Source organism: Zingiber officinale, chromosome 10A (assembly GCF_018446385.1).
Source record: "Zingiber officinale cultivar Zhangliang chromosome 10A, Zo_v1.1, whole genome shotgun sequence".
Classification (NCBI taxonomy): Eukaryota; Viridiplantae; Streptophyta; class Magnoliopsida; order Zingiberales; family Zingiberaceae; genus Zingiber; species Zingiber officinale.
In genome coordinates this window covers 90,891,092-90,907,034 of record NC_056004.1, presented here as the reverse complement: position 1 = coordinate 90,907,034, position 15,943 = coordinate 90,891,092, and the positions used below count along the sequence as shown (strand labels likewise).

At 33.8% G+C, this 15,943-nt stretch overlaps 1 protein-coding gene and 1 long non-coding RNA gene across 2 annotated transcripts; one reads left to right on the top strand and one right to left on the bottom strand.

Annotated features, from left to right (window-relative positions):
• Positions 1–1,525: 1,525 nt before the first annotated feature.
• Positions 1,526–4,305, top strand: LOC122027544 ((3S,6E)-nerolidol synthase 1-like). The gene is made up of 7 exons (XM_042586531.1): positions 1,526–1,698; positions 1,789–2,056; positions 2,152–2,518; positions 3,098–3,316; positions 3,396–3,534; positions 3,621–3,860; positions 3,944–4,305. Exons 1-7 carry the CDS (start codon positions 1,537–1,539, stop codon positions 4,235–4,237), a joined length of 1,689 nt encoding a protein of 562 aa, XP_042442465.1. The 5' UTR covers positions 1,526–1,536; the 3' UTR covers positions 4,238–4,305.
• A 7,299-nt stretch (positions 4,306–11,604) lies between these two features.
• Positions 11,605–12,753, bottom strand: LOC122027480. The gene is made up of 2 exons (XR_006124425.1): positions 12,401–12,753; positions 11,605–12,306 (listed from the first exon to the last, which is right to left on the bottom strand). It is a non-coding gene; the product is annotated as an uncharacterized LOC122027480 (long non-coding RNA).
• Positions 12,754–15,943: the final 3,190 nt, after the last annotated feature.

Genomic DNA, 15,943 nt, shown 5'->3' with positions numbered 1-15,943 from the left:
GATTTGTCTGTTGCAATTTTTTCTTATTTCTCAAAGTTATTTAAACAAGAGTTAGAGCTCTTGTAAAGAGAATGATTGATGTTGAGTTGATTTTAATTTGAATAAATAAATTATTTTCGTTTAAATATAAAGGTAACTCTTCTTTATTTACAAATTATATATATATATATATATATATATATATATATATATATATATATATATATATATATATATATATATATATATATAGAAGCATACAATACACTTTTCAATATAGAAAAAATTATCTAACGAATTAAACATATCCAAACAAACAAAATAAGTAAAAGAAAATTCCAACTAGATCTTGGTCTCAAGAGGAATATAGCGATTTTTTCTCTACAAACCTCTAATTTGAACGTCGCATCCGGAATTTCTTTCCCTACGTCAAATTTTTAACACGAACATTGCATCCGGAATTTCTTTTCCTGTGTCAAATTTTAATGCACCGGATCAACTAGCCATTCGGATTTATCGAATTGTTTAGCCCACTTAACCCTCGGGTCTTTACCTAACCACACAAGTCTCTTTCCCAATTGATCGGCTCGATTGGTCTACACCAAACAACAAGTCAAATCCACTCGTTACCTAACCTCTAATGACGGAAGAAAATGACTTCTTATAAGAAAAGCTTTTTTTGTTTTTCTTAAACCAAAACAAAACTTATCTATCGGCCGATTATGAAGAATTTTTTAACCCGAGTTTAAACAGAATTTTTTTCCTAAGTTGGAGATACGAAGTTAACGTGAAACATCCATCGAATAGTAGTCTGAATAACGTGATCCTCGTGTTGACAAATAATTGTGGCTCCCAATGCTTGGCAGGTGCCAAGTCCCATCTTAATTCATTACATCAAAATTTTATAAATTAACTTATGCTAATAATTATATTAGAAAAAAAAAATTATGTAAAAGATATATTAACAGCTCTTTTATTTTAGCAATTGATGGAAATGCGCATTCGAAATTATGAAATTCTCAAAAAGCACAATATCATTGTGTTATTGGATTTTAAAAAATAACGATGTTGAATTTCAAATACAATATTATTATTATACTATATTTGAAAGAACAACAGTAAATAATATTCTTTTTTAAAATTAGCATCACACTAGTATTGTTTGTTGAATATAAAAATATTTTTTTTAAATAGAGGGTACAATTAAATAATGTCGAATTTCAAGACTTCTTAGTTGATCGTTGTTTGTATTTTTTGATTTATTTGATGATCGATATAAAATTTTTATGAAGCCAATCCATTCATCCAAAAATAATCAATGAGGGTCTATTTTGTTTTTTTCTTAACACAGCAACACATGAGGGTATTGAAATTTCACCACTCTAACAACTCTAAGGGACTCCTTTAGTCAATTGCCGATATTATTTTTAGTTAAAAAACAAATCACCCTTAATTTTTCAAACTCAAGAGGGACCGTCGGTCGCCATGTTCCACTCTATAATTAGGCTCCCGCGTCCCTCTGCTTAATTATCATACACAGCGATACGACAGGACAAGATGCTGGTGGCGCAGTGCTCCTCCTCCTTCTACCCCAAGTTTCTGGCTTCTCTCCACACCAACAACACCAATAGCCCTAGCAGTACTCACATAGCCATGCCGCCGCGGCTTCATCAGTTGCAGAAACAACGAATCATGAAGCCCGACATCTATGAAGATCAAGTGAGTGGCCACTACTCTTAGCTATTCTCATATTAATTAGTTGGTTCATGGCCTGCTGGTTTAATTCTGTGCTTGCATGCATGCATGCAGGAGAGTTTGTGCCTGAGACACAGCGACCGGTTGAGCCAAGTGAGGAGGATGTTTGATGACCAGACAAGAGGAGCCAAGGAGACCTTGCTGTTCATAGACTCCCTTCAAAAGCTCGCCATCGACTACCATTTCCAAGAAGAGATTCAAGCCGAGATGCATTCTTTATACGACCAGCGACTCCCCATCTCCAATGGCGAAGCCAGCAGCATTGCGGAAGTGGCCCTTTTGTTCCGGTTACTGAGACAAGCTCGATACCCTGTTTCGACAGGTAACTGAGGTTTATGCTTGTAGTTGTCGACGTTGTATTGCATGATGAAATGAAATGAAATGGGTTAATTAAACCAATTCCTTCTATCTCTTTAGATGTGCTGCGCAGGTTCCATGATGGTAGAGGAGAGTTCATAGCGTCTCTCAGCAAGGAGATGGATGGGCTGATGAATCTATTTGAAGCGTCGAATTTGAATACTGGTGGAGAATTAATACTCTACAGGGCCAATGAATTCAGTAGCCATCACCTCAGGTCCTACATGGCATCTTTGGGGCCAGAGTTTACCGTGGCTATTGAACAGGTGCTGGAGGCTCCATCTCATATGACCTTGAAGAGGTTCAAAGCCAGGCAGTATCTCGATCGTGACAACTTCTATCACAATTTGCATGTTCGAGAATTGGGGAAGATGGATTTCACCATGCTCCAGTCCCTTCATCAAAAGGAACTAAAGGAAGTCACAAGGTATATAGTTTTAGTTTCGGCTCATTTAATTAGCTCAATCAAACTCTGTTTAAACTTATTTAATAAGATAATTAAATGAAATTAAATTGAGTCTAAAATAAATTAAACTGTTAAAAAAGTTATTCAACCTTGGGTTGTTATTTTTTAAAGAGTTTGAACTTAGTTCAAGTTTGACTTGACTTGAATTTAGTTTAAAATTTTTATATTTTAAGCTTGTTTTATTAATTAGTGAGTTTGATTTTATAAATTCATTTGTTCATTTTAACAATTTCTTTGTTTCTTTATAAGTTGCATAAGAGTTTTGTTGTGTCTTGTTGATGTACACGATTCACAAATTTTATTCATGGACATTATTGAGTTCACAATCTATATTTATGAGCATTAACGAATTTAAGTATTCAAGTTTGTTTATATAACTTAATGAGTTATTAAAGTTGGTTCATTTAATTAACTTTATATATAGTAAACATGTATAAAAAAATTCGTAAGAAGTTAAACATCAAGTTTGCTCCTGAGTATTTGATTAATTTATTTGAGTGTTTGATTAATTTATTTGATTATATATGTATACATATATAGCTGGTGGCAGATGTCAGAGTTGAGCCAAGAGCTAGGGTTTGCTAGGAATCAATCCTTGAAGTGGTACGCTTGGACAATGACAAGCCTACCAAACCCTAAATTTTCAAGTTATAGGATTGTTTTATCGAAGATTATCGCATTTGTTTATCTTCTTGATGATATTTTTGACGTGGAAGGATCGATTGACGATCTCCATCTCTTTGTACAGGCCATCCAAAGGTACTTAGTCATATTTATTTCACCAACTAATATTTAGAGTGAGTTTATTGTTAATGACTTTTATATGTGGTCATTTCAGATGGGATCAATCTTCAATGGATTCACTTCCCAACTACATGAGGGCATGGTTCAAGGCATTAAATAGCACTATCGATGAGATTGCTGAGATTGTGCTCAAGGAACATGGATGGAATCCAATTGAACATCTAAAGAAATTGGTATGAATTGTTGTTCTTCTAGTAAAATTTGTTTTAGTATTTGTATTATCACTAAAATTTGATTAGAAATTGACTTTGTTTTACAGTGGATACAATTAAGCAATGCATTTTTAGTAGAAGCAAAATGGTTGTCAAAAGACCAAGTCCCCTCAATGGATGACTACATGAAGATTGCCACAATTACTTGTGGTGTTCCCGCTGCTTTAATGAGCATGTATTTTCTATTAGGGCATCACATGAAGGATGATCTCTGTGAGGATCTTCCGAGTCTTATATCTTGTCCTGCGAGAATTCTTCGTCTTTGGGATGACTTGGGAAGTGAAAAGGTAGATAGTTTTCTAATTTTCATGATTATATATATACTAGTAAAAGGAGAATGAATTTATCATGTATGCATGATAATTAATAGGATGAAAAACAAAATGGGAGGGATGGCTCGTTGTTGTCTTGCATGATGAAGGAGAACCCACATTGGTCATTGGAAGTTGCAAAGGAAAAAGTGATGCAAATGATAGATGAAGCTTGGGAGAAGCTCAACAAGGAAAGCTTTAGTTCGTCGACGTCAACGTTCTCTCAAGATTTTGTGAGGGCTTGTTTGAATATTGCAAGGATGGTGATCAGGGTGATGTACAACTACAACGAAGAGCATAACCTCCCCATGCTTAAGGAGTATATAAACTTATTGCTATTTAAACAAATTTAAAATGTTAGAGGTTACTAGTTAGTGCTATTAAAATTTCATAATGTATTGAAGGTATATATTCCCTTTCACTTGTTTGAATTTGTTTTGTTTGGTCCCACTATATGAATTATCATATTAAATGTTAGCATGTCGTTCTAAGACTATATTGATAAATCAATTTTAATTTGTACCTCTTTGGACATCACAATATAAATATTGATAAATATCTTGATGAGTCATTTTCTAAGTCGTACAAAATATCAATAATTGTCTGGTCATGATGATGAGTCTTATGGGGAAGGACTCAAGTATGACCTTGCCAACCTTGTTCTTTACTGCAACTAGGATAGTGCGAAAAGGCTATTGAGTATTGCAACAAAGCTCTTAGTATTTGAGCCAACTACACGAAAGGCCTTCTTAGTTGGGTCACCTCATATTCAGAGGTGATATAATTCCCTTCTAAATTTTAATATTTTGAGTATAGTGTATAACTAGTTTTGGATGTAAAAGACTGGTCATTAATTTGCATGTGTAACTTTGACCCAAATATTTATTGGATGAATTTAGATGATCTACTTGCATTTTAAATTATATTTTATAATTTTTTCTATTTTAAATGGTGGATGAATTGTGATGATATATAAATATTGAATTCATATTATATATTCTAAATAAATATTAGTGATCATTTTAAATATATTTATAAATTATTATAATGATATTTATTAATGTCATTATAGATTAGTTAATGTGATATTTTAAAATAATTTTATAAATTATTTTTATTGACACTTTTTATTGTCCTTATAAAAAATATAAAGGTCATAATAAATGAGTTTTGGTGACATTTAACTTTGTCCCTATTATGATCATAACAAGATATATATAAATGTCATTAAAATATGACTTTTCCCGACATTTAGAGTGTCATTATATTTTTAAATTGCGATACCTTTAACGTTAGCATTGATATTGTATAACGACATTATAAAATGTCAGGAATGTGAGGGAGGTTTAAGACGACATTACTATATAGGGCATTTTTTGGAGATGTCACTAAAACGTTAGTGTCACCATAAATATACTATAAGGACATTTATGCGTGTCATAATAGACTATTATTCTTGTAGTAATCAAGTCTAAAATAAATTGGGTTGTTTTTTAAAGAGTTTGAGCTTAGTTCAAGCTTAACTTGAATTTAGTTTAATATTTTTATATTTTTAAGCTTGTTTTATTAATTAGTGAGTTTGATTTTATAAATTTATTTGTTCATTTTGATAGTTTCTTTGTTTATTTACAAGTTGCATAAAAGTTTTGTTGTGCTTTGTTGATGTACATAATTCACAAATATTATTCATGGGCATTATTGAGTTCACAATCTATATTTATGAGCAAACAAATTCAATATACATGTATTCAAGTTTGTTTATATAGCTTAATGAGTTATTAAAGTTTGTCCATTTAATTAACGTTATGTATAGTGAACATGATTAAATAAGTTCTTATGAAGTTAAACATCAAGTTTGCTCATGAATATTTGATTCATTTAAAATCCTAATTATTGTTTAATTAATTTATTATTTATTTGATTATATATGTATAGTTGGTGGACGAAGTCAGAGTTGAGCCAAGAGCTAGGGTTTGCTCAGGATCAGTCCTTGAAGTGTTATGTTTATACAATGATGAGCTTACCAAACCCTAAATTTTCAAGTTATAGGATTGTTGTATCGAAGATTATTATGTTTGTTTATCTTCTTGATGATATTTTTTACGTCAAAGGATAGATTGACGATCTGCAGCTCTTTGTACTGGTCATCCAAAGGTATTTAGTCATATTTATTTCACCAACTAATATTTAGAGTGAGTTTATTGTTAATGACTTTCATATGTGGCCATTGTAGATGGGATCACTTTTCAATGGATTCACTTCCCAACTACATGAGGGCATGTTTCAAGGCATTAAATAGCACTATCAATGAGATTGCCGAGATTGTGCTCAAGGAACATGGATGGAATCCAATCAAATATCTAAAGAAATCAGTATGAATTGTTGCTCTTTTCATAAACATTTGCTTTAGTGTTTGTATTATCACTGAAATTTGGTTAAAAATTGACTTTGTTTTGTAGTGGATACAATTAAGTAATTCATTTTTAGCGGAAGCAAAATGGTTGTCAAAAGATCAAGTCCCAACAATGGATGACTACATGAAGATTGCCCAATTACTTGTGGTGTTCCTACTGTCTTAATGCACACATATTTTCTATTAGGGCATTGAACGAAGGATGATCTTTGTGAGGATCTATCGAGTCTTATATCTTGTCCTGCGAGAATACTTCATCTTTGGGATGACTTGGGAAGTGCAAAGGTAGATAATTTTCTATTTTTCATGTTTATATATACTAAAAAAAATAAATGTATTGTGTATGCATGATAGGATGAAAAACAAAATGGGAGGGATGGCTCGTTGTTGGCTTGCATGATGAAAGAGAAGCCACATTGGTCCTTGGAAGTCGCAAAGGAAAAAGTGATGCAAATGATAGACAAAGCATGGGAGGAGCTCAACAAAGAAAGCTTCAGTTCATCGACCTCAACGTTCTCTCAAGAATTTGTGAGGGCTTGTTTGAACATTGCAAGGATGGTGAGGGTGATGTATAACTACAATGAAGATCATAACCTCCCCATGCTTAAAGAGTATGTTAACTTATTATTGAATAAACAAATATAAATATCTCACACACACGTATATATATATAAAATGTTTGAGGTTAGTTGTTAATGCTATTAAAACTTTTTATGCGTTGAATATGTGTTGAACCAAGATAATTGAAAATTTAATTTCAAAAAATATTTTTTTTGTAATTTGAATATCTCACTAGAGGATGTTGGTTATATATATATATATATATATATATATATATATATATATATATATATATATATATATATGATTTATACTCCAAACTTTCAATCCTTCTTTGGTGTATAACTTAACTATGTAATTTTTTTTCTTTGTATGTGGACACATTATATATATTAGACTAGATATAATTATTCTAGATAATAATATAAAAATAATAATATTCTTACTCAAAATATTATCATAAACTTTTATAATTAAAAAACTTTTTTGGATTACGATTTTTTAATTTCTTGCTATCACTATTAAATGTCTTTTCATGTGTATAATAGGCATGTTAATAATAGTCTAATATACTTTATTATTTCACTATAATTTTAATAAATTATAACTCTTATAATTTATTTGAGTTACTCTAGCTACTAAAGAAACCTGATTGGATCCAATTAAATTAAGCTTCAACAACTCTTGACTAGTCAAAATAATTTATTAATCTCATTATATTCCAATAAAAGAATAAGATTTTACTCTTAATCCGAATGAAATTACTAAAACTTGTAATCAAATAATCAATAAACATATCCTTTGATTGATCAATCAATCTAACATATCACCCCTATCGATTAACCAGATACCATAACCAGAATGTCTTTATTGGATATTAACAAGTGTTCAATTTTCATCTTCTTTTTTATAGTCTCATGTGATTGTAATACATCATTAATTCAACAATAAAAGTTGAATTATCTGAACTCAGATTTTACTGTCTATTAGAAGAACTAGTAAGATATGTGTTGTATAAAGAGAGCACTAACACAGTAATAAATTGTACCAAAATAGTAAGCATGTAGTAAATAGATAAATAAAAGAGAGGTCGAGAAAATGTATCTCTGGTTGAAGCGTCGGCGTGCCGGCTGTCTTTAGAGAATTTATTGCCGCCCACGGTGCAAGACTCTCCGGCAAAATCCTCCCAAGATCCGACAATCAATCGCGTCGTCCGTAGGTGCACTCCAAGATGAATGGTGCATTCAAACTCAACCTCAGATCGCGGAAACCAAGCCTTAGGACAAACTCTCGGTAAGGAAGAAGACAGAGAGAGGGAAGGAGAGAAAGCAGACTGCTTTGGTCTCAGATTTATTCACGCTGAAGCATTGCATTGCCAGCGAATCAGGCAGGTGCGTCGCTTCCTCACGCGCGGGCAGGTGCGTTGCTTCCTTACGTGCGGGCAGAGATTGGCAAAAACAAACCAGACCGCCTGCAAGCGCCCTGCGCGCAATGATTGCGTGCGTCGCGCCCGATTTATGGATTTTCGGCTCGAACCCCCCGAAACCACATGATTTGGGCTCGACCCGCACATGCGTGTCGGTCCCCTTAACTTTGCTAAGCAAGGATGGAAGGGCTCCATATATAAGCTCTTCCAACTTTCTTGGCTTAGCAATACAAGACTAAATGCATACACATATGCATAACAACTAAAACCAAGAAAAATACTTTGAATTAAACTCAAAACTCAACAATATGATCATGCTTCTTAATTAGGTAATAGATTCCATATTAAGAATACATGTTCTTTGTTATTTCACTTTAATTTCCAAAACAAATAGGAATGATTACAAATATTAATGAAATGAGAATAATTTCCATACCCCTCATATTACTCAGTAATGGTCCATTCCTATATTTAGAGGAATGAATCCATGGGTCCCACCATCATTTCCCCAAACCAAGTACCAAGTTTCATTCCATTCCCATTCTAAACCCCCCAAACAAGCAGCCCCTAAGATATTGACTAATAATCTGATCTCATCCCTCCGTATTTCAAAGAATTTCTAATTATTAATCAAAGTTCATTATCCAATCAAAATTGAGGTGTTACATACGGTAATAAAGTAAAATTAGTTTTGTGTGATCAAATCACAATTCTATTTTCAAATGATCTAGTCCAATATATTAAAATATATTCTCAATTTTATTATTAAGCCAAAGGTAGACTTTAATAAACTGGAGGCGATCTCATCAAAATAAATTGTCTATATTTATTTATTCATCATGGACAATGAGTCTTTGAATTGAATTATAAATTGAATTTTTCTGTATTTAACAACTTAATCACTCAATTTATAGTACCATCCATGAGCAAGCAATGTTCAAAGTAATATTATTTAAGTTCCTCCAACATGTCTTAAGAGTAAATGAGACATGTCTAGTATATACCCATATCCAAAGTAACAACTTTGCATTCAACATTAAAGATTCTATACAAGTTTTTGTGATTAACGTCTATAACTATACTCACAAATTATCTAGGTCATTTCAATTCCTAGTTCAGATTGTTTTTAAACTGAATTTGGCCTCTTTATATCAATTTTCAGAAGCTTGACAAAAAAAAAAAAAAACTATCTACTTTGCAGTGCGCATTGGGATCATATATCTTGTATCAGGTTTAGATGGTTCCGTTCTTTCTGCTCTGCTCTGGAGGAATGACATTTCTATTGGTGTCTCTGGGGCTTTGTTTTGACTACTTGGAGCGATGTTTCAGAACTTGTCATAAATTGGACTATTTATTCTAATAGGGTAATTGATGCGGGAAAAAAAGAATAATTTTAATCTTTTTATTATTTATGTCGAGTTTGTTATTAAAATTGTTGGCAACAGGAACACTTGAACTAGGTAGAGTTAGAGTTGATGGGCTTATGGCAGCAGCATCAATTGAAGAGTTTGATTCTGTAGGATGTGCACTTCTGGATAGATCTGTATCAGAGAGTAACTTCTGCATCCATTCTGCCAAAGCATGTCTTCTCTCTTCTAGGAGCCCATGACTGGAATTTATTCTATGGAAAGCATGTTTTGGTGGTGCTAGAGGAATATCTTTTCTTGGAAATGTCTTCTTTGAAAGAATAAGAATTTGTGATCATGTTGTTTATTCATAAACGTCGAGTTTGGTTGCCTATCTTATGCTGAACAGGATATTGGTTATCTTGCGGACTGACGAGAAGATGAAATTGAGGAAAAGGCAAGAAGAGAAACCACTAAAAAGAGAAACTTTATTAAGAATAGAGGTTTCAATCCTCATACAACTAAACATGTGCTTATATAAACTTTATACCCTAAAACTAAGATAGGAAAGAAATCTTGATATATGCACCTTAATTCCAATTTTGTAAAGAAAGAAAATAGATCTTTGGAGAAAAGAAAATCTCTTTATAGAAATTGAAATTAACAAAACAAGACACTGATATAAATAAATTTGGATCCATAAATACTAAAAATATCCTAAATATCATAAAAATATAAATTACTAAAAATAATAATAAAATATTCGGAGGCTCGGATTAGAGCATAAATAGTGGATTTTGGGTCCTAAATTTAATGGTTATCAGTTCTCTTAACAAATGTAGATCTCTGAATTCTGTACGCATGGTGGAGCCTGATTCTAAATTCCGAATAAAAAATTATGACTCTTTGAAGTTGAAGCGGTTAGATTGGTTGGTCCTGTATCACTATCTCCTGACATTATGTGAAATCAATAGGGTTTAGAAGATCGATTATGATATTCATGAGCAAACAAATTCACAGAATTAATAGTTATCCATTGGGTCAGTAATTATGCACCCTCATGCCTGACTTGTACTCAGAATCGATCTTAGTTTGGTACAATGGCCTAATAGATGTGATCTCTTTGTGTAGGTTGCAGCTATGTTAACTCTTGTGATCATCGTTGTGATCTTATGTCCTCACGTTGATAACTTGGCCCATATTGGAGGCTTCTCATCAGGTTTCCTCCAAGGTTTTGTTCTATTAATCCAGCCTCAATTTGGTTGGATGGAACGCGAGGATCTTCCTTTCCCAGCCCAGATTTTATCCAAATACAAAGCTTGGTGGCAAAAAGCGATTCGCTATTCCCCAGTGCTTCTGCCAACCCTAATACAAAGCATACGAATACATCTGGTGGGTGATGGCATTGCTTTTGCTAGTAGCTGGGTGTGAAATCTTCATAGTAGATTGTACAAATTTGTCTGATATCACATGACATTTCTCAGATTATGTACTCAATCAACTCACACTGCCTGTTTCTTCTGTAGATTTGTTGTAAAGATTTGTTACTCTCGCGTGTAGTGTGTTCTGTTTCATTTCAATAATGTTAGCCTATAACTGATCACACACTCATTATCAATTATATATTAGGTGATAACAATTGCATAATGTTAATAGCTGAAAATCTTCATGATTGTTAGCTTGCTGCGGCCTGATCATACTCACTGCTAATCTGTGTTAATCGATACAACTGATAATAAAATTGCTTGAATAAGCAGTTTTTCAGGACTATCTAGTAGAGCCTGAGAGTTCAAGTCCCTTTAGTTCAGCTTTCAGGTACTCAATTAACTCAATTTCAGGACTTATCTCTGCTTTTGTTTATAATCCTTGTATGTTAATTTGTACTCAATTAACATTTTATCCCTCAAACTCTCTCAGGAAAACTTTATTAGATTCAAAGATACATTGCCCTGTTTACTCTGATGGATGGATGAGTGAAAGAAAGGAAAGTTTTCTGCATGCAAAATTTTTCACTGTTTACTACACAAAGAGGATGGATTATTCATCCTTTCTCTTGTTTACATCTTCTAAAAAAATGGATGGATGGTTGACGAAACAATCAATGGATCCATTTTAAGGCAGTTTTTCATCCTCTCAAAATCGGACGGAAAGTAACCATCCGCCTTTCGTTGCAACTCTGCCTCAACTTTGTGCGCTGCCTCTATATGCCAACAGACTACCATCCTAGTATTGCACTACTCTTCCATGTCCGCCGCCAGGCCCGCCACCTTCCCCGGCAAGATCTACTTCATAACGGAGAAGCAACAACCGATAAAGCAACTCCAATGGAAGTCTCTCAAACACTTCAAATCTGGTTCTGCCTCCCAAAGCTCAAAGTGGCTTCATATCCCCTCATCGATCTCGCTCTCTACTCCCTCCTCCCCCGCAAGTTCCCTACTCACTTCAAGCCCTGATCTTGTGTGTGTGAGCTGACAGGCGGTGAGGGGCTCTTTTGCTTGCAAACGGGCGACGAGGGGCTCGCTCGTGAGCCGAAGGGTTGCTGGGGGCTCGCCCACAAGCTGGAACGCCTTTCCTTCGTCAACCACGCGAGCCTCCGACGACTCTGACGGCTCCACCAGCTTTGCACAACATTCGTCGTAGCTATTTCTGAACCAACATCCGCCGTAGCTGCTTGCTCTAACAAAACGAGGCAAACAAAAAAAAATCATATTTTTATCTGTTCGATATGAGTTGGAACCAAGAAATCAAGGAGGATCGAAATTGAAGCTACCTAATCGTAGATTAATCTACTCGATTTCATCCATCTCTCATTTTGTTGGCAAGCTCTTCAGAGAATATAGAAGAAATAGAGTCAGACGAGAGGCAAAATCCAATGGAGACAATGGCAGATAGTTTGCTCTGTTCCTCGTGGAAGTTGACAGCAGGCGGAGGTGGAAACGGTGTGAAGATTTTATCGGAGGTGAACAGTCTTCTCCCCCTCTGCCGTCTCCCTCTGTCTTCTCTTCTGTCCGTAGAGATTTTTTTCTCTTCCCTTTCTTTCTCGTCCTTTCCCCTTCCCTACCCCTAGGGATATTTTTCTACAGTGGAATCCTTTCTTTCACTTATCCACTCCTTCGAGTAAACATGCCCTAAGAAAAGGGGATAGAGTCCCTTATAAAATAAAGTTTATCTTGATTTATTATTATTCTTTCTCTTCCTCATTTTATATACATATTTATCATAGTTTCGCATTATATAATTAGAACATTTATTGATTGTCTAAGTATATGTTCATATCATCTTAAATATATGTGTCCGAGTTTTTCTTCAATAGGTACAATTTTGACTTTATTTCTAATGTTATCATTTATTATTTGTCTATCCTCATATGTCTACATATTCATCTTTATATTTTTGTGTGCAACTCTCATCTTCTACCATGCATTCAAATTATAGTTCAACATTCAATATTCGAGATAATATAATAGAACTTCTCTACTACTACTACTACTACTAATAATAATAATTATTATTATTATTATTATTATTGAGTGATACAAAAAACCAAAACCTAACAAGAATTACATAACATGGAAACCAAAGTGATGGAACCCAAGTAATATAATGATAGATGTTGACTGAGTGAGTCGGGATGCCTAAAAGTGAATCGGGTCGGGATGCCCAAACTACTTTCAGGCACCCGACTCACTTAGTTACCCATGCACATCGTGTATAATGAGTGTACAACATATCAAATCTCTCACTCTCTATATTGGGGGTCGGCATCCACGATTAAGGAGCACTCGGATCATGTCTAGGCATCTCAACCTGTGAGGATTGCGGACGTGCCACTAATATGGGGGCAGAGCATATCACCCTAAATCTGAAAAAAAAAATTGATTTGAATTTTTTTGACTTAATACTATAACTCAACTCTTAAATTCTAAAGGTAAAATCTTATTTAATACAACTGAAAACTTAAAAATAATAAAAAATTTATTATTTTTATAATAATAATAATAATAATTATTATTATTATTATTATTTATCTTGTTCGAAAGCTGAGAAGACAGAACGACCGAAATGATGTGGTTAGAATGTTGATCAAGTTCCCATGACCCAAAGGGGGAGGATATGATAAGTTGTCTTTTATATTGACCAAGTCGTCAGAAACCCTCTAGTCAACGCTACCTGTAGACAGCGACTGAGTTACCCCAGTCTCTACTACCCCGATGCTTGAGGCAAGTCTCAGACATATATAAGGAGTCTAATAAATAGTTGAATAACAAAGTGCGTGGAGAATAAGCATAGAAAATGTATCCTGATTAGGAGGCGCCCTATAGTAGACTGGTGAGCTGGTCATGACGCTGATCGAGTCGTCGTGATCCGAAAGAACAGATGAATGTGAGTTAGATGAGGAGCTGGATCTAATGGCACGGAGCCGGATCTGGCACGGATCTGGAAGGTGGCACGCAGGTCAATAAAAGACAGCGGCACACATGTCAATATATGACAGTGACATGCAGACCGAGATATTATTATTATTATTATTAGAGAAGAACTTCAAAATTGATGTTAACCACTACATCTATAACATATAATTTAATCAACAAGTATATCATGTTCTAGTTCTCAGTTATAATCTTATGAATCAAGACTATTTTCTAATACAAACTTACCTTAAACTCTATACAAGCTTTCATCGATCAAAAAAGGAGATCTAAGATCCGGAAAAGTCCACTGTTATTGCTATTGGAACATCACCTATATTATACATCATGACCTATTATTGTTGTAACTTCAACCCTTGATTCATTGCTAGGAATAAGGGAAAAGGAGACAAGTTCACCCTTGGCTGAACTAGCATAGACTACATTGCTAGGAATAAGGGTTCATGCTATGATGATCACGCGATAGGGAAAAAAAAAATGTCAACTAGGATTCAATCTTAGAAGGGGAAAATGTCTTAAGAAAATTACATAATAATGAAAGAAACCTTCTCCCATATATAATTGATCTCGAAAATCATACAACAAGTGAACATAAGCAGACTACTAAACTAGACATAAATAGTATTTATCTCCAAACTCATTCATTATCAAATTTCATATTTAAAATTTTTATTTTATTTTTCAAAATTTCTGCCGGCACATATGTCAAGTCAAAGAATTTTATTATTAAATTCTTGCATTCTCAGACAGCGTACCAGGCCCGGGTTCTAGTTCAATGATAACTACTTGAAATGTTTTATACGCTCAGGATTTAAAATCTAGGAAGCTCAAGAAATTCAACTAAGCCATTTAAACAACTGGGCAATTACGTAGACAGTCACTTACATTTTAGATTTACTTAGTCAATGGAAAATTTTTATGGGACTGATCAGTCAATCACAAGGATTAATCAGATCGTACGACTATTATAAAAAATAACATAAATATCATTTTCAATAATATCGGGCAGAATGTGATTAACTTGTGGACTAATAAGAAAGTAAAATTGAGGAGAAGACAAAAAAATAAATCATCAAAAATAAAGAGAAATCTGTTATTCTCTAGGTTTAAAAAAGGAAATTTTATTAAGAATAGATGATGAATCCTTAAACAACTAGACATGTGTTTATATATACTCTAGACCCTTAGATTCAAAGATACGAACAAAAATCCTAATACATGAATCTCAATTCCTATCTTGTAATTAAAGAAAGAAAAGAAATTCTACCTAAAAAGGAAAGTTTATTAAGAATAAAGGATGAATCCTTATTAGAGAGATATTTATATAAATTCTAGACCATTGAAATAGGGAAAAAAAATTCTAATAAATGAATCTTAATTCTTATCTTGTAAAGAAAGAAAAGAAAAGAAATTATACCATATAAGAAAATTTCTTAACATAAATACTAATAAAAATAAATTAACAAAATAGGACACTGATATAGACAGACCAAAACCAATAAATACTAGAAATACACAAATACTGCCCCCAGGGCGTAGCGCAGACGGTAGGCGCATGATATCTCTTGCGTAATGGCCAGGGGTCGATTCTCAGGAACTGACGACCTGGGGTTTACCCCGCCATGCGCTTATGGCCTGTGTACCTGCATGAACCTCCCTCCATATCCGTGGGGCCGGCACTAGGGGGGCCGCTAAGGTAGCGGATCTACCTTTAGAAATACACAAATACCGATAAAAATAAAAATTACTAAAAATAGAAAAAAGATCTTTGGAGGCTCTAAAATGGGCCTAATGTTGATTTTTTGGTCTAAAACTTGACGGTTACGGTTTCATTAAAATAAATGTAGATCTCTAAATTCTGTACGTGTGAGCACTAATAGAGT

Bases quoted from the DNA above. Each gene is read 5' to 3' on its own strand.
- LOC122027544 (XM_042586531.1), top strand. From the start codon at position 1,537: ATGCTGGTGGCGCAGTGCTCCTCCTCCTTCTACCCCAAGTTTCTGGCT. The intron at 3,317-3,395 runs GTACTTAGTCAT...TGGTCATTTCAG, and splicing joins TTTGTACAGGCCATCCAAAG to ATGGGATCAATCTTCAATGG. The intron at 3,535-3,620 runs GTATGAATTGTT...TTTGTTTTACAG, and splicing joins TTGAACATCTAAAGAAATTG to TGGATACAATTAAGCAATGC.